We start from the raw sequence: 20,695 nt of genomic DNA on the forward strand, positions 1-20,695 counted from the left end.
TCTGGCAAAGTTTCTACAGCTGGATGCCCTTCCTAACACCAACCACTCCGAGATCATAGTGGGTGCTTTTACATGTACCACCGGCACGAGGGCCAGTCAGTCGGTTCTGGCAACGACCACGCTCGAATGTTGTTTTTTCACATGTGCCAGTAAGGTGACGCTGGCAATGATCACGCTTGAATATAGCTTTTTACATGCCACCGGCACAGGAGCCGATCAACGGCCCTGACAATGATCACGCTCAGATGTGCTTTTAACGTTCCACTGGCACCAGTACCAATCATGCGGTACTGTCATCAGTCACGTCAGCAGTTCTCATTTTGTTTCCACTTGCCTCAACAGGTCTTCGCAAGCAAAGTTTCTTGTCCAATGAATGAGGGTTACTCGTAAGTGGGATGGTTACACCTACTGGCATAGGCCACAGGTTATGATCTCACTTGGCTTGTCGGGTCTTCTCAAGCACAACATATTTCCAAAGGTCTTGGTCACTAGTCATTGCCTCGGTAAGGCCCAATGTTCGAAGGTTGTGCTTCACCACCCCATCCCAAGTCTTCCTGGGTCTACCTCTTCCACAGGTTCCCTCTACTGCTAGGGTGGGACACTTTTGCACACAGCTGTCCTCATTCATTTGCAACACATGTCCATACCAGAACAGTCGTCTCTCTTGCACACAACATCTGATGCTTCTTAAATCCAACTTTTCTCTCGGGGGCACTTACGCTCAGCTGTGTATGCACACTGACATCACACATATGGCGAAGCATACTGGCTTCATTCCTTGCAAGCTTACACATGTCCTCAGCAGTCACAGCCCATGTTTCATTGCCATGTAGCATGGCTGTTCATACACATGCGTCATACAGTGTACCTTTTACTCTTTAGCGAGAGGCCCTTTGTCACCAGCGGAGGCAAGAGCTCTCTGAATTTTGCCCAGGCTATTCTTGTATATATATATATATATCTATATATAGATAGATATAGATATATATATATATATATATACATATATACACATACACACAAACGCACTCACATATACACGATGGACCTCTTTCTGTTTCTGTCTACCAAATCCACTCGCAGAGCTTTGGTTATAGTAGATGACACAGTGGGACTGAACCTGGAACCATGTGGTTGGGAAGCAAGCTTGTTATCACAAAGACACTCCTGTTGTTATTTTGATTTGATGTTCACTTCCCCCCTCTTAAGATCTCAATCTATTTTGAAATAATTCCACTTGTTTGCAACTGATAAAGCATCCATTTACATTTACTCGACAACTCAAGTGTTTTGTTTACACATTGGTCCCCAAAATGCAAATATTCACCACACCACCACCACCACCACCACTATCATCACCATCATCTTATACACTGGTTTGAATTGTCATTTATTAAAAATATAATTATTTATTTGTTAAATATTCTCTCCAATTAATTGTTTTGTTTTATTTCCTTTTCAGCCTAAACGCAACGACCAGGCTGGAGCATCACCAGCATCATAAGCCTGGTCCCCATGCCATCCGTTCTCTACAAAAATCATGCTCACATTGCATCACAACACCAACGCAGAACCCTGTCACCTCCACTGACCCCACTCTCTTTAACATCATGCCAAGACACATAGGAGAAGAAAAAGAAAACAAAACACAATTATGGTATTGAAATGGTTCCTGGGTGAATATCTCCAACACATTTCAGTTCAACCCTAAACACCCAGATATATCACTGCAAACAATAAGTCTTTACTCGAATGGGTTAGGGTGCCCACAGAATTACTGTAATGTGAAACATCATTAAATGTTGTTTCCAACTGGTTTCTATCAAGTTAACCATGTCCTTGGGTAGTTCTACCTGAAACTTATCTATGTATCTAAGTATATATGTACACATACATTAATACATACGTTCACACACACACTTAGCAATCAGTCTAGTTTGTTGTGTATTGTTGGTCTTCAAATTCGACAATCCTCAATGTTTATTGCACACACACACTTGCTTTGTGTATTGTTTTTCTTTTCCTGTGCAAGACCTCATTCTCTCCTTTCTCTCCCTCTCTCTCTCTCTTCAAATAATCACTCTGAAATCATTTGATCCTTGTTCTTCTTCTGATTTCCTTTCCACTCCCTCCCTCTCAACATTTAACAATCCACTTTTCTGTCACAATGGCCGAGCTGAGGTTAGACAAAAATAAATATAATTGAAACCTCTTTGCAAACTGATAACCCATTCATTTAAAGATTGAGGGTCATCTGAAGGGTTTTCTATTTAAAACCCTTAGAAACTAGCTTTTCTAATGAATATGCATTGTTCAGTATAAATTTCACTTTGTTCAGTATGAATGCAAACGCTTACACCAACATCAACAACAACAGCATTATCACTGTCATCATCATCATCATCATCATCACAATCATAGTGTTAATTATTTGGAATTATTATCAATTAAAAATAAATTTATTCTATTTTTTAAATTTTCTTCTACTGTCCACTGATTAAAAAGGTGAAGCAGCACCTTTGGGTGTTTTCTTTTTTCAATAAGTTCAATTAGAGGTTAAATTAGCCTTAGTTAAGGGATGGCAACATTCAAAGAGTAACTGGTTAGATCCCTAGTATGTTTAGGGAAAATGATAGGTTTATATATAAACCATGGTTTATAATCAATCAAATGAAAATAAGAAAATGGAGATGTACCCTTTAATAAATCTTAATAAAATTTATTATCAGCAAAATCAAATATATACATACATCCACATATATATATATATATATATATATATATATATATAATACTAGTATTATAAACCAATTTCATTCGGGGCTACTTGGGCCACATTTTAAAGATGAGGAATTTTGCCCTAGAGGCCATGCTTTTCAATTGCACAAACTCAAACTTGCCACGTAAACTCCCCACCACTTTTAACATAGGTGTGCAAATTTTCAGGTCAATGTGACCACATTTACTAAAACTTTTGACTGCGCAACTGCTTGTGAGACAACATACACCCTTTTCACAAATATAAAGCATATATACATGTATATATATTCTTTCCTTTTACTCTTTTACTTGTTTCAGTCATTTGACTGCGGCCATGCTGGAGCACTGCCTTTAGTCGAGCAAATCGAACCCAGGACTTATTCTTTGTAAGCCTAGGACTTATTCTATCGGTTTCTTTTGCCGAACCACTAAGTTACAGGGACTTAAACACACCAGCATCAGTTGTCAACCGATTTGGGTGGGACAAACACAGGCACACACATATATATATATATATATATACATATGACGGGCTTCTTTCAGTTTCCATCTACCAAATCCGCTCACGAGGCTTTGGTCGGCCCAATTGCTATTGTCAAAAATACTTGCCCAAGGTGCCACGCAGTGGGACTGAACCCAGAACCATGTGGTTGGTAAGCAAGCTACTTACCACACAGCCACTCCTGTGCCTGTGTGTGTGTATATATACACACAACAGAAAGATTTCGTCATCCAAATGTAGTCACAAGGTTTTAAACGGCCCAGGGCTACTGTTGAAGTTACTTAAACACATGAACTCAAGATTAATGTCCCGAAAGATTTTATTAGAAATATCGCAATGCTACATTATTTTCCTTACATAGATACAATTGCAGATAGGCTGGATATGGGTCTCCAACCATTTTTATACCACGATCCAACTTCATACGGACCGCGGCACATGTGTGTAATTTGAGTGCATTTCGATAAAGAGACCAATAATAAAAAAGTACAATTTATTGAAGGAAAAAGAAAAAGTGTATGATCTTTTCACTCTCATGTGTTGAAAGTTATTAAGAATATACATTAATTGTAAAAAGCACTTACAACAGATCGTATTGAGCACATGAATATTTAAAGAAATCTTTTCAAATTAAAGTCCAATATTCAATTTAATTATTATATAATTTTAAACAAGTTAATTATTTCTCTGCAGCCCAGTAGCAAATAATCCATGAACCAGTTGTGGCCTGGTGGTTGTGGACCTCTGATATAAAATACAAAGTTGATAGTTGCTCTCATATACTAGATTACATTGTCTGTCCTCTGTACATTTACGGCTCTATAAGACATTTGTATTTAAGGTTACATATGTTGTTGTTGGCACTCCGTCGCTTATGACGTCAAGGGTTCCAGTTGATCCGATCAACGGAACAGCCTGCTCGTGAAATTAACGTGCAAGTGGCTGAGCACTCCACAGACACGTGTACCCTTAACGTAGTTCTCGGGGATATTCAGCGTGATAAGGCTTACCCTTTGAATTACAGGCACAACAGAAACAGGAAGAAAAAGTGAGAGAAAGTTGTGGTGGAAGAGTAGAGCAGGGTCTGCCACCATCCCCTGCCGGAGCCTCGTGGAGCTTTTAGGTGTTTTCGCTCAACAAACACTCACAACGCCCAGTCTGGGAATTGAAACCGCGAGTCCGCTGCCCTCACCACTGGGCCATTGCGCCTCCACACTAGGTTACATATGATACATATTTTGAGAAGCAATTTTGACATAGTAGTTGTATCCAGTTTAGAACAGAAGTGGATACAGATAGAATCCCATATCCCTGTCTGTTGCAAGAGGCCACTAAAGTGGTTTACATACAGAGAATGTGGTCAGAAAATAGTAGCTCAAAGAAATAACCATGATGAGTATGATTCAAGGGAAGGCTGTAGAGATTACTGTTAAGACCAGAGGACTAACAAAATGCTTAGTGATATTTCATTTGTCTTTATGTTCTGAGTTCAGATTCTGCAGAGGTCAACTTTGCCTTTCATGGTATTCTGGATAAAGAACGTGAGAAGGTAAAACAGGATATTCATGGATGAGATACAACTGCCTCTGCAGAAGAAGTCTGAGAAGTAATATGCAAGAGAAAGACAAAGACTGTTCCACTGAGAGAGAGGGGGGTTTGTGAGTGTAAAAGGAGAGGGGGAGGAAAAGGAAGGGGGATGCAGTGAGTAGTGAACCTGTGTCTATTGAGGAGCAGAAAGAAAGCAATGATACAGTTGGTAGGGGGAGACTAGAAGAGAGAGAGAGAGAGAGAGAGATAACAAAGTGGTGTTGGGGAGGTGGGGGAGGGAAAGGGATTGTAGTGTGTGATGAGGAGTAGTTTGGTTGACTGGGGGGAGAAGGGGGAGATTAATGTAACAAGCAGGGGAGTACAATTAATACACACACTAATGAGTGACAGTCCAGGTGAAATGAGGGGATTCCACTGAGATGAATGTCTGTCTTGGAATTGGTTTCATGTATTTTGAACACCATCACCATCACAGAATTTCTAAGGTCTTCCAAACAATATCAGTGGTATAGATATCCACCAGAGAAAAATCTCTGTGAATATTTAAAGAGCAACAGTATTGAATCACCAATTTAGATTTAGAAGAAGATCAGGATGATCTACTGAAGTCTTTGGATTATGATTCCCAGCCATCTTCTGCACCAAAATGTCTCCAGTCTCAACAAATTTGGTAAAGATGTCATTGCAGAGCTTATTACATTGACCGAGGACATTTGCAGTACGGTTCATGGCATCTGCATTCTTCTCCATTCAACCAGGTCCCTTGTTACTGTGCAGGACTACAGGTTAATGATAAAATATGATTTGTACAAAGAGTATATCCAGCTGTTCTTCCTTGACAAGGCCCCTAGGTTGATATTTTTTCAGGAAACACTCCCTAGATTCGAGAAATAGTTAATCCACAAACTTGTGCTTATTGTTGGGAGTGTAAGGAACAAATATTTCCCAGTCGTTTGAATATGTTTGTGAATAGTAAAGCCCTTCCACTGAGAGAATAATTTCCCACAGATATCACAGTGTTATGGTCTTTCTCCTGTATGTATAAATTTGTGTTTAGTTAAGTGACTATTTTGAGAAAATGAGAAACCACAGACATCACAATTATATGGCTTCTCCCCTGTGTGAATACGTTTGTGTTGAGTTAAGGTACTGTTTGCAGAGAATGATTTACCACAGGTATCACAATTATATGGTTTTTCTCCAGTATGGGTACGTTTGTGTTTAGTCAAGTCACTAATTCCAAAGAATGATTTACCACAGATATCGCAGTGGTATTGTCTCTCTCCTGTGTGAAAGCGTTTGTGTGTACTTAACGTACTATTTGCAGAAAATGATTTACCACAAATATCACAATGATATGGTCTCTCACCTGTATGAATATGTTTGTGACTACTTAAGTTACTATTTGCAGAGAATGCCTTGCCACAGATATCACAGTGATAGGGTTTCTCTCCTGTATGAATACGTTTGTGTTTAGTCAAAGCACTGTTTTGAGAGAATGATTTACCACAGGTAACACAGTGATATGGTCTTTCTCCTGTATGAATACGTTTGTGGTTCGTTAAGTCACTGGTCTGAGAGAATGATTTACCACAGATATCACAGTTATATGGTCTCTCTCCTGTGTGAACACGTTTATGTTTAGTTAAGTGATTGTTTTGAGAGAATGATTTACCACAGGTATCACAGTGAAATGGCTTCTCACCTGTATGAACACGAATGTGTTTAATCACATTACTACTTACAGAGAATGACTTACCACAGATTTCACAAGAATATCGTGATTTCCCTAACTTTTTTGACATTTCTCTTAGGGATACAAACAGACCCAACCATTGAAGTTTCTCACAGTATTACATTTTTCCCTTATCTTTCTTCTATCACCACAGCATGTAATTTCCTTTTTCTTGTTATAATTTATTCCTTAGAAATATTTCAACTGCTCTCAGCTATGATTTTATCAATATCTAAAATTCTGTAAACTTCTTTGCAGTTATGTTCAAGTTTAATTAGAATGCAAAAACACCAGATAATGAGATGCAGAAATGGTGCTATGAATCTTCGCTCAGAGCAAATATTTCACAGTAATTCAACCCTAGATTTATAGCAGTTGGGTTATTATATTTGTTCCCTAAAACATTTTCTTTTAGTCTTTAGAACATGGTAAATATTCCATATGTATCCAATGTTAAAAAAGTTGTTTTGCGCCAATGTCATCCATTAATCTGAAATAATAAAGAAACAGTATTAGATATAGAGGAGAGATCAAAACGGAAATGTTCCAACATTTCTATATTGATTAACAAACGACATCATATAACATTGGGCGAAATCTAAAAATTTGTAAACTACACCTTCACAGTGTGTAACATTACATACATATATATATCATGCAAGTGGCACAGAAAAAACACCGTCTGAATGTTGGGCCTCATGGAGGCAACATGGCCAATGTTTGTGTCACATACCTGGTACCCTGGTGGGCCATCTATCGAGTGCTGGGCTTCAAGGTGGCTGTGTGTCCGAAGCCATTGTTGTCCAACTGGCACCTGTGCCAATGGCACATAAGAAGCACCGTTGGAATATTCGGCCTCAGAAGAGGATTCATCAAGTAAAGTGAAATCAGGCAGAGTAAATATTGGTGTCACACAATTTGTGCCGGTGGCACACGGCGGCACCCATTATGTTCTCGGAACGGTTAGCGTTAGGAAGGGCATCTAGGTGTAGAAACCACGCCAAATCAGACCGATCCCATCTTCCCCTCTGTGGACCGATTTCAGTCGATTCTGGTCACACTGAAACCTTACAAACCATACATGCCTTTTCATTAAAGAAAAAAAAAGAAGAAAGAAATCGAAAAATGTTCAGAAGGAAAAGTTCAATTAATGGGAGATTTGGCTGTTGTTTCTAGCATATCCCATGACCGTTATGGTTTAGGGGTGGATAAAAATCATAAATTCTAACAAACATTTTTTAATAGCTTGAGTTTATGCAATCAGTAGGGGGGGAGGGATATTCAAAAACAACACCAGTGAAAGTGAGAAAGAAACGAGGAAGGTGGTCATGGAAGATGCTAGACACAACAGCCAAATCTCCACTTATTTACCGAATATGATTCTTCTATACCTTCTAAGTGCGTAGTGCCCACAAAAACGATCGAAATCTGTCCAGAAAGGGAACACTGGGGAAAAAGAGGGACTTTAAAAAAAAATCATTTCTCGAAAAGTGTTTTTTTTTTTTAATGATGCGATCGTTTCCAAGGCTACAGTGGGGGGAAAAAAACCCTGGAAAATGCACGCTAAAACGGAGAAATTCCATCTTCGCCATATTTTCTCTGGTTTCTTCACAATCAGCTGGAGTAGAATCTCTCCCCGATATATTTGCGCACCATACAGTTAAAGAAAAGAATCCTCACATGTGCTGACCAATATAAGGTGGACAATATAAATAGAGACATGAACGACGGTAAAACATGTGGTTACTGTAATAGGTGCAAAAAACAAAGAGAGCATTCGTCAAGGAAATTGGTTCGAAAACAGCCATCTCACTTTGTTCAATATCATCCTTCTATCATATTGCTGGGCCCACGATTTGTCTCTGAAAGACATTTCTCATAAGGTCCACTGCAACAAGAATACTTGTGCAATTTCAACTGTGAATTGATTTTACGGACATAAAATAGGAAATTATCCCGTGTTGTCTTTAGAGTGTGTCATTAGATCTGTTCTTTGGTGAAACTTAGTCTACTTAGGAACATTCTGCTCAACATGGCTCACTGAAGCGTAGTGTTGTGTGCTCTGGAGTAAAGCAATCTGAATTAGATATGACCAGAGAAGCTAAAGAGAGGGGATGACAGCACGGAAGGCCACAGTCCCTCAGGACCCACGAAGGGTAAAGCTGAAAACCTGGTCATCTTCAGAGAAAGGAAGGGCGGAACCGAATACTCAATACACGGTATAAGTATTCCCGGATTTCTGGAAGCCAGATAAGAGATCCGGCACGAACGATCAATCGATAGAAAAATATATTTACTCACACCAAATTTCCGTGAAAACATACAAAGACAGGTTATTGTTTATTCTCCCGAGTCAAATGATTTTCAGGGAGACGGAAGTACGTTGTATCATGTGACAAAAGTAAACCCACCGCTCTCTATTAAATGAAACAAAGAATATTATGAAAAGGGAGATAAAAAAAAACAATAATAATATTTTGATGCAAATCACCATGGTTACTGTGGTTAACATCTGGCTCTGATAAACGAATCTTCATTATTGTCACCATCGGCCGTGGTGGTGATGTTCTAGAAAGATATATTTTATCCTCTCTCTGGGATTCATTTGGCTTAAGGTGGCGACCTGGCAGAACCGTTATCACGCTGTACGAAATGCTTAACTCGATTTAGCCCGTCGCTACGTCCTAAGTTCAAACTCCGCTTTCATTCTTTCGGGGGTCGAAACACTGGGCTCGATGTATTCGATTCGTTCCCTCCCCGCCAAGTTGCTACCTTTCTGGCAAAATTTGAAACCGATATGATTAACATTGCCAACGTTACGTTAATTGTCATCAGTACGATTATCTCTCACTGAAATATACTTTAAAGACACAAACTTCCACTCTTCATTCATTGACTCCCTTCAGACAGTTAAGTCAATGGGAAATTAATTTCACGTATGAAATGCCGTGTTCTGGCATGTCTATCAGGAACGTGGTGTTTTAGTGAATGTTGGTGGGGGATAACTCGACGTAGAAATATGTCGATAGAAGTGTCAAAAAGTGTTCACTCGTCCACCCTGTATAAACCAAATAAAATCTGCCAAATGGAAGGCTTTCCTGAATCTATTAAATAATGGCGTGATCTTTTATTCTACTATCCAAGGGGCTAAAAAGATTAAGTGTTTTGCTTAATAAACACAGCGCATCGCCCGGTCCAGGAATCGAAACCACATCAGCTGACATTGTAAGTCTGTTATTATTGGCTGATATGGGAAGCGGACGTGACGTCACCAGGTAAAGTCGGAAGCTGGCCTGATCGGAGCGCGATGTGGTGTCTTAAAATCGAGAGACGGAAACGCCAGCTGCGCTCCTGGTTTCTCCTCCTCTTATGCTAAACAGAAAGCGAATGTCTGCTTATTTGAGTCGTGAATAGGTTCTGTCATTTCTCTTCTTCTTCGTCGACGTCCTGACACAACCTGGGAGAGGAAAAACGAGTGATTATCTGAGGTAAGACCCAAAATATTCCGCTCCACACCCATTCCTACCCGCAATTTACTTCTGTGTCACTTTTGTGTGCCGCCGTCTACCTCCACCACAACCGTTTATACGGCACAATTATAAAAATCGAGTTGAATAATATCGTATAATTATCTATTCTTAATGACATGCGTAACTGACAGAATTTACACTTAAATCCTTTAACGATGATGCTTCTTAAATCTTTTAGGAATGTCACAAACGAATCGGCTGCATCTTTTCTCAGTACTTTCTAGATCAGGGGTTTTCACACTGTGGTCCGCGGACCACAGGGGGTCCGCAAGGACATGACAGGGGGTCCGTGAACAGCAAATACTTTTTATGGGCAATTTGATTTTATATATGTTTTTTAATCGACAATAAACCTATTTGTTAAATAAATAAATGCAAAAATATGTTATTTTAAGCAAATATTTATGTATAAATTTCATAAGCGTTTATAAGGGGGTCCCTAAGGTAAAGCCTGAAATATAAAGGGGTCCGCAAGTCAAAAAGTTTGAAAACCCCTGTTCTAGCATATATGATGAAGGTGTGACTGGGAAAAGCTCACTCTAACCCTAATCCCAGTAATAAATTCATAGGATGGAAGGTGCGAAAAGCAGGTGAGGTCTGAGAAAACAGATCAAATCGGACGTTTGGAGGGACTGGGCCACTAACTGCCAAGTTCTTGTCATCATTTGGGGGTTCGCGTTACCGAGGTGTCAGGTAATGCTCGTGAGCGCATTTGGCCGTTCCAACGCCTTAGCTTCGCCATTGTCCGTGGAAATGCCACGAGCGTGTTGGTTTGCTTCAGTAGGTTCCTTAGAACCTTATGGCGTGCGACCAATTGAGTCGCTTACTGTTAAATTCGTGTTTAATTTTTTTTTTTACCCTTTTTTGGTGATCCTTCGTTTTGCTTTGCATCTGTTATTTGGATCAGCTGGCTTTATTCCGTAAGCATTTTTTTTATTTTACTTTATTTTGAAGTGAAAGATGTACGTGTGTGTGTGTGAGTGAGTGAGAGAGAGAGTGAAGGAATGTGTTGTATACGTACATACATAAATGTATATGCATACATCTTTTTTGTATGCATGTGAAAGAGAGAGAGAGTGAGTGAGAGTGTCACTTAAACATACGTGCAAAAAAAAAAAAAAACTTTTTCCCCTTTCTTTCCCAGTTTTGGATCTATATTCTTAATGTGGAGCTCTAGAATAGCTTGCAGAAGACATAGATTGGATTTTCTCCGTTTTGACGAGGGGGGGGGGGTTCAAATTTTCTTTTTCGCCACACATTTCAAAATGATGGGGGGGGTGGAATAAATTTTTGAAAATTTATGCTTTTTTTAAATTTTTTTTTTTTTTACTGCAACTGGTTGCTTATATTACCATACTAGAAGAAGAATGGCCTCAGAACTGTGACGGTTGTGGGTAGCAAAAAAGGAAAGAGGAATTGGGATGATTGTGAGAGAACTGTAGAAGATGATTTAGTTTTGGGGGAAGGGCCACATGAGGAGAGGCAGTTATTGATTGGTGTGCTCTTTCTCTCATTATCATATATATATATATATTATATATATACATACATACATATACATATATATATATATATATATATATATATATATATATAATAATATTAGGGACAAAATCCAAAATTACAGGTAAAAACTCAATTAAAATCAATTTATAAAAAATTAATATTAAATTGAGCCTTATAGATAAAGTATATATAAATATATAGTTTTAGGGAAAATAACCAATTTTCAAGAACTCATCGATGAAAATCCACTATCACATATAGAAAAATTAATAATTAAAAGCACAATAAATGAGTATAATATAAAGTAAAGTAAATATCATAAGATAAATATAATAAAATGATTACACGTGTTTCATAACCAATTTTCAAATAGAAAAGAAATTTCTATATGTGATAGTGGATTTTCATCGATGAGTTCTTGAAAATTGGTTATTTTCCCTAAAACTATATATTTATATATATATATATATACATACACACATATACATATATATATATATATAGATAAAGCAATTAAGAGTATGAAGACAGGGAAAGCCCCTGGCCCATCAGGAATCACTGCAGAGATGCTCAAAATATCTGGTAGTGTTGGCTATAGCCTAGTCACCCGTATTACGAACCAGGTGATACACGAAGGAGTCATACCCAATGACTGGTGTAGCAGCACCATAGTAAACTGCTACAAAGGTAAAGGTGACGCTTTAGATACTAATAATTACAGAGGCATCAAGCTGTTAGATCAGGTTATGAAAGTTACGGAGAGGGTCATAGCCCATCTCTAAGGTAAAGCCTGAAATATAAAGGGGTCCGCAAGTCAAAAAGTGGTACTACTAAAGCAGCACGGTCCCGAACTCGCAGTTGCGCGTCCGCGCTAGCTGGTCTTGAGTGGTCGATCCTACAAAAAGTGCGCATGCGAGCGTGTGTGCAAATGAATACGGGATAGGGTTAGGGTTAGGATCTACCACTCAGGACTAGCTAGCGCACTCTAACTCTAACCCTAAATACGTATTCATTTGCAGGCGCGTGCGCACTTTTTGTAGGATCGACCACTCACGACTAGCTAGCGCGGACGCGCGACTGTGAGTTCGGGACCGTGCTGCTTTAGTAGTACCCAAAAAGTTTGAAAACCCCTGTTCTAGCATATATGATGAAGGTGTGACTGGGAAAAGCTCACTATTACCCTAATCCCAGTAATAAATTCATAGGATGGAAGGTGAGAAAAGCAGGTGAGGTCATTTCACAGCATACACTACCGATAGTGCTGTAGATCTCGTATTGAGGTAGCACCGGTACATTTGTAAATAAGAGAACATGTGACAGAAGGTAAGAGGAATCGGTAACGAAATGAAAATGTTGTTTGATGGCGATATAATTAGATAGGGGGTTAATGCAGAATCGCACCTCTCCTGGACAAAGCCATTTTTTGGAAAAAATTTGGTAAATTTTGATATTAACACGCGCACGGTTTTCATTAAGAAAAAAAAATTACAGAAGACTTCCAAGAATATATATATATATATATACATATGGCACATGAGATGCACCATTTTGAGCGTGGCCGTTGCCAGTACCGCCTGACTGGCTCTCGTAGGATTTTCGAGCGAGATCGTTGCCACTGCCCCTGGACTGGCTTGTGCGGGTGGCACATAAAAGACACCATTTCGAGCGTGGCCGTTTTCGTGCGGGTGACACGTAAAAGCACCCACTACACTCTGAGTGGTTGGCGTTAGGAAAGGCATCCAGCTGTAGAAACTCTGCCAAATTAGACTGGAGCCTGGTGTTGCCATCCGGTTTCACCAGTCCTCAGTCAAATCGTCCAACCCATGCTAGCATGGAAAGCGGACGTTAAACGACGATTATGATGATGATGATATTATAAATTAACTACCAACAAAAATAATTGGTAAGCTAACTCAAAAAATCATCACCAGAATAGCAGAAAAAAAACGACTGTTTTTATATATAATTGTCTTAGCTTAAAGGAAAAGGGCTATACTATTCCAGTCTTCGAGCTCCCGGTAGAAGAACAACCATTTCATCTTCAAGTAACTCTTGGTCGTCTTCTGTAAATTTTTACTTTCTTAGTGAAAATTGTGCGGGTGTTAATATCAAAATTTACCAAAAAGGTTTTTCGGACTCCATTCCTCCATTTTAGATGTCGGAGATGACGAATATACAAGTGGGAGGGGGGGGGGGATTTTAATCCCTCCCCGCCAATTTAGAATTTTGATTTTGTTTTGATTGAAGCGAATTGATGAACATATGCAAATCAAAATTAAATATGGACAAAAATATTAAAGTGAAAAGAATTTAGGTTTTACTTGTGTTTGCCTTAAATAATCGTAAATAATAATTAAATGTAAATTAAATACACACCAATAATTAATGCTATAAAGTTTAACAAGGGGCTCAAATTTCACCCCCGCCTTCAATTTTTTTGAACTTTTTCTTCTCTTTATTTATTTGTCTGTCTGTCTACTTATCCCTGTCTGTTTATTCATATCTCGCTCTATCTACCTATCTAAAGATCCAAACAAGGGGAATGTAATAGATAACTTTAGGTCCATCACTCTGCTCAATGCAGGCTTGAAAATTTTGGCCAAGGTGTTAGCCAAGAGGTTGGCGCGAGTCATTGAGAAACTGGTTGACAAGATGCAAACAAGCGCCATGCCGGGCTGGAGCATCTCTGACAACTTTCTCCTCATGCGCAACATCATAGACAGGGTAGTTAAGTAACATGGCATGGGTGGAGCACTGATCAATTTGGATCAATCCAAAGCTTTTGATAGGGTAGACCATTGATACTTGGAGGCTGTCCTCATAGCGGCTGGTTTCAGTCCCATTTTCTGTGGCTGGATCACTGTCCTATACAACAGTAATTCGTGTGAATGTTACGGAGAGGGTCATAGCCCAACTAATTAGGGAGCGAATCAATTTAGATGAGATGCAGTTTGGGTTCGTGCCAGGTAAAAGCACCACTGATGCCACATTTCTAGTGAGATAGCTGCAGGAGAAATATCTAGCCAAGGATAAACCTCTGTACCTGGCCTTCGTTGACATGGAGAAAGCCTTTGACAGGGTCCACCGATCCCTTATCTAGTGGTCAATGAGGAAACTTGGGATAGAAGAATGGTTAGTGAGAGCTGTGCGAGCCATGTACAGAGATGCTGCCAGTAAGGTGAAGGTTGGAAATGAGTACAGTAATGAATTCCGGGTAGAGGTAGGGGTCCACCAAGGTTCCGTCCTCAGCCCCCTCCTATTTATCATAGTCCTCCAGGCGATCACAGAGGAATTCAAGACAGGTTGCCCCTGGGAGCTCCTCTATGCTGATGACCTTGCCCTAATTGCGGAGTCACTATCAGAACTAGAGAAGTTGTTTAAGGTGTGGAAGCAAGGACTAGAATTGAAGGGCCTTAGAGTCAACCTAGCAAAAACCAAAATCCTAATAAGTAGGAAGGTAGATAAAACACAAACCCCTTCAGGTAGATGGCCCTGCTCAGTATGCAGTAAAGGAGTAGGTAGTAACTCTATAAGATGTACCCGGTGCAAGCTATGGACACATAAGAGGTGCAGCAATATCAAAGGCAGATTAACTACAAAGTTAGTTTTTGTATGTGGCAGATGTTCAGGTGCAATAAACACTGTAAACAAACAGGAAACAACTTCTATCTCATTCCAGGGAGAAAAACTAGAGGTGACCAAGTTAGTAGTGGGGGTGGGTGCGCTGAAAGTGTAACTGCTAGAATAAGAATAGCCTGGGCCAAGTTTAGAGAACTCTTACCTCTGCTGGCGACAAAGGGACTCTCACTCAGAGTAAAGGGCAGACTGTATGACGCATGCGTACGAACAGCCATGCTACATGGCAGTGAAACATGGGCTGTGACAGCTGAGGACATGCGTAAGCTCGCAAGGAATGAAGCCAGTATGCTCCGCTGGATGTGTAATGTCAGTGTGCATACCCGTCAGAGTGTAAGTATCTTGAGAGAAAAGCTGAACATAAGAAGCATCAGTAGTGGTGTGCAAGAGAGACGATTGCGCTGGTTTGGACATGTGGTGAGAATGAATGAGGATAGCTGCGTGAAAAAGTGCCACTCCCTAACAGTTGAGGGAACCCGTGGAAGAGGTAGGCCCAGGAAGACCTGGGCTGAGGTGGTGAGGCAAGACCTTCGAACATTGGGCCTCACCGAGGCGATGACTACTGACCGAGACCTTTGGAAAGGTGCTGTGCGTGAGAAGACCCGGCAAGCCAAGTGAGATCGTTGCCAGGGCCCCTGGACTGGCTCTTGTGCGGGTGTCACATAAGATGTACCATCCTGAGCGTGACCGTTGCCAGTACCGCCTGACTGGCCTTGTAGGGTTTTCGAGCGAGATCGTTGCCAGTGCCCCTGGACTGGCTCTTGTGCGGGTGGCACATAAAAGACACCATTTCGAGCGTGGCCGTTTTCGTGCGGGTGACACATAAAAGCACCCACTACACTCTCTGAGTGGTTGGCGTTAGGACGGGCATCCAGCTGTGGAAACTCTGCCAAATTAGATTGGAGCCTGGTGTAGCCATCCGGTTGCACTTGTCCTCAGTTAAATCGTCCAACCCATGCTAGCATGGAAAGCGGACGTTAAACGATGATGATGATGATGATGATATATACATACACACACACATATATATACATATATATATATATATATATATATATATATATATATATATATATATATATATATACATACATACACACACATACCCACATAGATATATGTACGCACCCAATAAATATATATTATATACAATGTATCCCCTTGCAGTGCTTCAGGAAGTTACACACACACATATATGTGTGTGTGTGTGTATTGCTGTTGCATTTGTCCCTCACAACTGGCCGGATCTTGTGAAACTGTCCCACCCATGATTGCATGGAAAGCAAACATTAACCTATGATGATGATGAATCATGAATCTAACATATAAAATCTGTGTAATCTCCATTGTTTTATGAAGCATCCTCTATAACTTCTACTTTTTCTCTCTTATTTCAGATTACTGGATAACATTGGATTAAAGAATTTATCATCTTTGAACTCTTCAATGATAATTTTGCATTCCTATTAAACTTGGATTACAAAAGAGTTTGCAGCATCTCCAGATATTGACCAGGATAAGAAATTGTTTTAGGAATGAAGTGTGTAAACATCTGCATATTGTGGTGAGAAAATATAAATTATGGAAAGGGAATTGTGTGAGGACAGTGTGAAATGTAAAATGCTGACGGAAAGTGTTGACTTTAATGGGGAGGTGCCAAAAGATATAGGGAAACCATCTCACAACTGTGATATCTGTAAAAAGTCATTTGCTCGAAAAGAAAGCCTCGCTACTCACAAACGTATTCATACTGGAGAGAGACCGTATCAGTGTGATATCTGTGGAAAATCATTCTCTCAAAAATATGCATTAACGAATCACAAACGCATTCATACTGGGGAGAAGCCCTACCACTGTGATATCTGTGGTCAGTCATTCTCTGAAGGAGGAACCTTGACTAAGCACAAACGCATTCATACAGGAGAGAAACCTTATCAGTGTGATTGCTGTGGTCAGTCGTTCTCTGAAGTTGGTACATTAACTAAACACAAACGTATCCACACTGGAGAGAAGCCATTTCGTTGTGACGTCTGTAGCCAGTCATTCTCTGAAGGAAGCAGCTTAACTAGACACAAACGCATTCATACAGGAGGGAGACCATATCACTGTGATGTCTGTGGTCAATCATTCTCTCAAAGTCATGTCTTAACTAATCACAAACGCATTCATACAGGAAAGAGACCTTATCAGTGTGTTATCTGTGGTCAATCATACTCTACATTAAGTATCTTAAGTACACACAAACGCATTCATACAGGTGAGAAACCATATCAGTGTGATGTCTGTGGTAAATCCTTCTCTCAAAATAATGTCTTAAATAATCACAAACGCATTCATACAGGAAAGAGGCCATATCTATGCGTCATCTGTGGCCAGTCGTACTCTACAGCAAGTACATTAAGTACACACAAACGTATTCATACAGGAGAGAAACCTTACCAGTGTGATATCTGTGGTAAATCATTCTCTGAAAATACACACTTAACTGTACACAAGCGCATTCATACAGGGGAGAAACCATATCAGTGTGAAATCTGTGGTCAGTCATTCGCTGTAGGAGGTACCTTAGCTAAGCATAAACGTATTCATACGGGAGAGGAACCATATCAGTGTAATACTTGTGGTCAGTCATTCTCTCAAAATGATCAATTAAATAAGCACAAATGTATTTCCGCAAGAGAGAAAGCATATCACCATGATAATTCATTCTCTGATAATGATGTGTGAACCAAAAAACAAACGTATTGAAACAGGAGAGAAAGCATATCAGTGTGATATTTGTGGTAAATCATTCTCTCAAAAACTCCCACTTAACTAGTTGTTGTTGGCACTCCGTCGCTTACGACATCGAGGGTTCCAGTTGATCTGATCAACGGAACAGCCTGCTCGTGAAATTAACGTGCAAGTGGCTGAGCACTCCACAGACACGTGTTACCCTTAACGTAGTTCTCGGGGATATTCAGCGTGACACAGTGTGACAAGGCTGGTCCTTTGAAACACAGGCACAACAGAAACAGGAAGAAAGAGTGAGAGAAAGTTGTGGTGGAAGAGTACAGCAGGGTTCGCCACCATCCCCTGCTGGAGCCTCGTGGAGCTTTTAGGTGTTTTCGCTCAATAAACACTCACAACGCCCGGTCTGGGAATCGAAACCGCAATCCTATGACCGCGAGTCCGCTGCCCTAACCACTGGGCCATTGCGCCTCCATTCACTTAACTAGACACAGGTGCATACTTACAAGAGAGAGATCTTTTCTGGTTAGCCATTCTCTAATGGAAGTACCTCAGCTAAACATCTTCATCTTAGAGAGAAGCCGTGTTGTGATCAGTGTAATAAATCATTGAATCAAATGGCGAAATTAATTGAACACAAATATATTCCTACAGAAGATATCACTGATATCTTTGACAAACCATCCCACTGAAATGAGGACAACTACACCCTAATGCATTCATACAGAAGAGAATCCATATTGTGATATAAATGGAAAATCATTCTCTCCAAAAAGACTCTTAACTTCACATGTTTGTTATTCACAGAGAAGACCAACTCATATATTTCCCAAGAAAATATGATATTGCTCCTTGGATGAACGTATGAGAGCTTTTGTATGTGTCTGTAGTGAAGACATTGAATGTAACTACACAAAGACGTGTTACACTGGAACAATTTTAAAAACATGTAAGAAAGTTTTTTTCTCCTTCCATCTTTACCTCTCTTCCTTTCTTTTCTCCACTGTTAGAAGAAAAAGAAATAAATAATTAGGAAATTGCTTCTGTTGGAACCATGTGAATGAGAAGCAAGCTTCTTACCACATACAATATGCTGTGGTCAATGCTTCACTTGTTATTCTACGTCATGTTACTTTCTATAATAAATGTCTTTCATAATTTCATAAATGTTGTACATGTGGCCTTCTTGGGATGGCTGAGTTGTGCTGGTTTGGTTCACTGGGCTCAGCTTGTCTGGTCCAGTTCAGCCCAGTTTGTCTGGGCAGTGCTTGGTTGACCTGGCCAGCTCACCATCCTTAATAAAGATATAATAAAAGAGATAAATATTTAGGAAATTGCTTCTGTTGGATTTTTATTCTGATTCGGCATTTTAATGGAACCAGGCTTTCGGTTTCAGGTAAAATACAACCAGAATGTTTTTGTTTTTTAATCAATCCCACTAATTAAAATTTTTCTCTTAAGCCTGGTACTTATTCTGTATATCTCCTTTGCTGAGTCACTAAGTTTAAGGGACATAAACACACCGACACCAGTTGTGAAGACAAACACAAACATACAAAACCCATCACGCCAAGTAAAATCGTAGTTGTGGCCGATGCCAATGTTGTGTGACTGGAACCTGTGCCAGTGACATGTAAAAAGCACCCTTTGAAGATTGGGCCTCGTGGTGGCAGTGTCCAAGTAATCAAGACCTTTGGGCAATATACCGTATTTGAGAAAACCTGTCGAAACAAATGAAATCGTAGTTGTGGCCAATGCTAGTGTCTTGTAACTGGCACCCATGTCAGTGGCATGTAGAAAGCACCCTACTAACTTTGGGCCTTACAAAGGCAGTGACAAGTGACTGAAACCTTTTGGCGATATACCGTGCTTGAGAAAACCTGTCAAGCCAACTGAGACCACAGTCGTGGCTGATGTTGGTTTTTCATAACCGACATGTAAAAAGCACCCATTACGTTTTTGGAGTGATTGGCTTTAGGAAGGGCACCAGTCAAAATGTCCAACCCAACATGGAAAACAGATGTTAAATGATGATGATGATGATGATGATATTTGGTTTCCTCAATTGGTCTGCTGATTGGATGAGAAAATTTCATCAACCTCAAAGAACTGGTGCTATTCAAATGAGAGACATAGTATTCCAATGAAAAACAAAGTGGAACAATGATAAATGAACGATACACACATGAGAAGAGGAGTGAAAAGAGGTAATGAATTTAATTCTTTAACTGCCAAATTTTTTTAATTCATGTTTCTTGGTTTTGCCAGGATTCTTAGGAGCTAAAATAATATATAGTATTTAAAATTTCTTCATATGTGAATTATTTTGGAAATTATGATAATTTTTTCGAAATGTTCCAAATGAGGATTGCTGAAAGAAAGCATATTTATCCTTTTCTGTTCAGTTGCAATAATAAACATTTTAGTTCACCATTTGAACAATTTGTCATGCAAGGAAGAGAAGAATGTGTAATTTCACAAAGACAAGCTGCAATGCATTTCCACCATATCAGGGACAAAAGCAATGACAACATTTTTGGTAGGCAGATGCTGACAGATGCCATCACCTTTGTCAGAGATTCTTCAGAAGACCAAAACGGAAACTGTAGCACAAGGAGGGGCCCCGCCACGTCAAAACGGTAGAGGAGTAGGAGCCGAAACCGGACGTGGTTCCTCCTGATGATGTCTTGAGCTAACTGGATCCTATAAAGGAGCTGTTGTGGTAGCAGACCACGAAACATGGTTGAA

General features: G+C 39.8%; 2 protein-coding genes across 6 annotated transcripts; one reads left to right on the forward strand and one right to left on the reverse strand.

Annotated features, from left to right (window-relative positions):
* Positions 1 to 3,563: 3,563 nt before the first annotated feature.
* On the reverse strand, positions 3,564 to 9,179 carry LOC149130642 (uncharacterized). 5 transcript variants are annotated; one of them, XM_089344579.1, is made up of 2 exons: positions 9,037 to 9,179; positions 3,564 to 7,035 (listed from the first exon to the last, which is right to left on the reverse strand). In XM_089344579.1, the coding sequence occupies exon 2, from the start codon at positions 6,613 to 6,615 to the stop codon at positions 5,830 to 5,832; it is 786 nt and encodes a 261-aa protein (XP_089200705.1). In that variant the 5' UTR covers positions 6,616 to 7,035; positions 9,037 to 9,179; the 3' UTR covers positions 3,564 to 5,829. The 5 variants fall into 5 exon arrangements, with proteins under 5 accessions (XP_089200705.1, XP_089200703.1, XP_089200706.1 ...); XM_089344577.1 differs by lacking the exon at positions 9,037 to 9,179 and adding an exon at positions 8,847 to 8,919; XM_089344580.1 differs by lacking the exon at positions 9,037 to 9,179 and adding an exon at positions 7,937 to 8,919.
* Positions 9,180 to 9,845: 666 nt separating this feature from the next.
* LOC106883490 (uncharacterized) lies at positions 9,846 to 19,281 on the forward strand. Its single transcript, XM_089344513.1, has 2 exons — positions 9,846 to 10,033; positions 16,615 to 19,281. Exon 2 carries the CDS (start codon positions 16,799 to 16,801, stop codon positions 17,942 to 17,944), a length of 1,146 nt encoding a protein of 381 aa, XP_089200639.1. The 5' UTR covers positions 9,846 to 10,033; positions 16,615 to 16,798; the 3' UTR covers positions 17,945 to 19,281.
* The last annotated feature ends 1,414 nt before the right edge of the window (positions 19,282 to 20,695 follow it).

Source organism: Octopus bimaculoides, chromosome 28 (genome assembly GCF_046866305.1).
Source record: "Octopus bimaculoides isolate indiv1 chromosome 28, ASM4686630v1, whole genome shotgun sequence".
Taxonomy (NCBI): domain Eukaryota; kingdom Metazoa; phylum Mollusca; class Cephalopoda; order Octopoda; family Octopodidae; genus Octopus; species Octopus bimaculoides.

Excerpts from the sequence above, each read along its gene's own strand:
- LOC149130642 (XM_089344579.1), bottom strand. The coding sequence starts at position 6,615 with ATGTCAAAAAAGTTAGGGAAATCACGATATTCTTGTGAAATCTGTGGT.
- LOC106883490 (XM_089344513.1), top strand. The coding sequence starts at position 16,799 with ATGGAAAGGGAATTGTGTGAGGACAGTGTGAAATGTAAAATGCTGACG.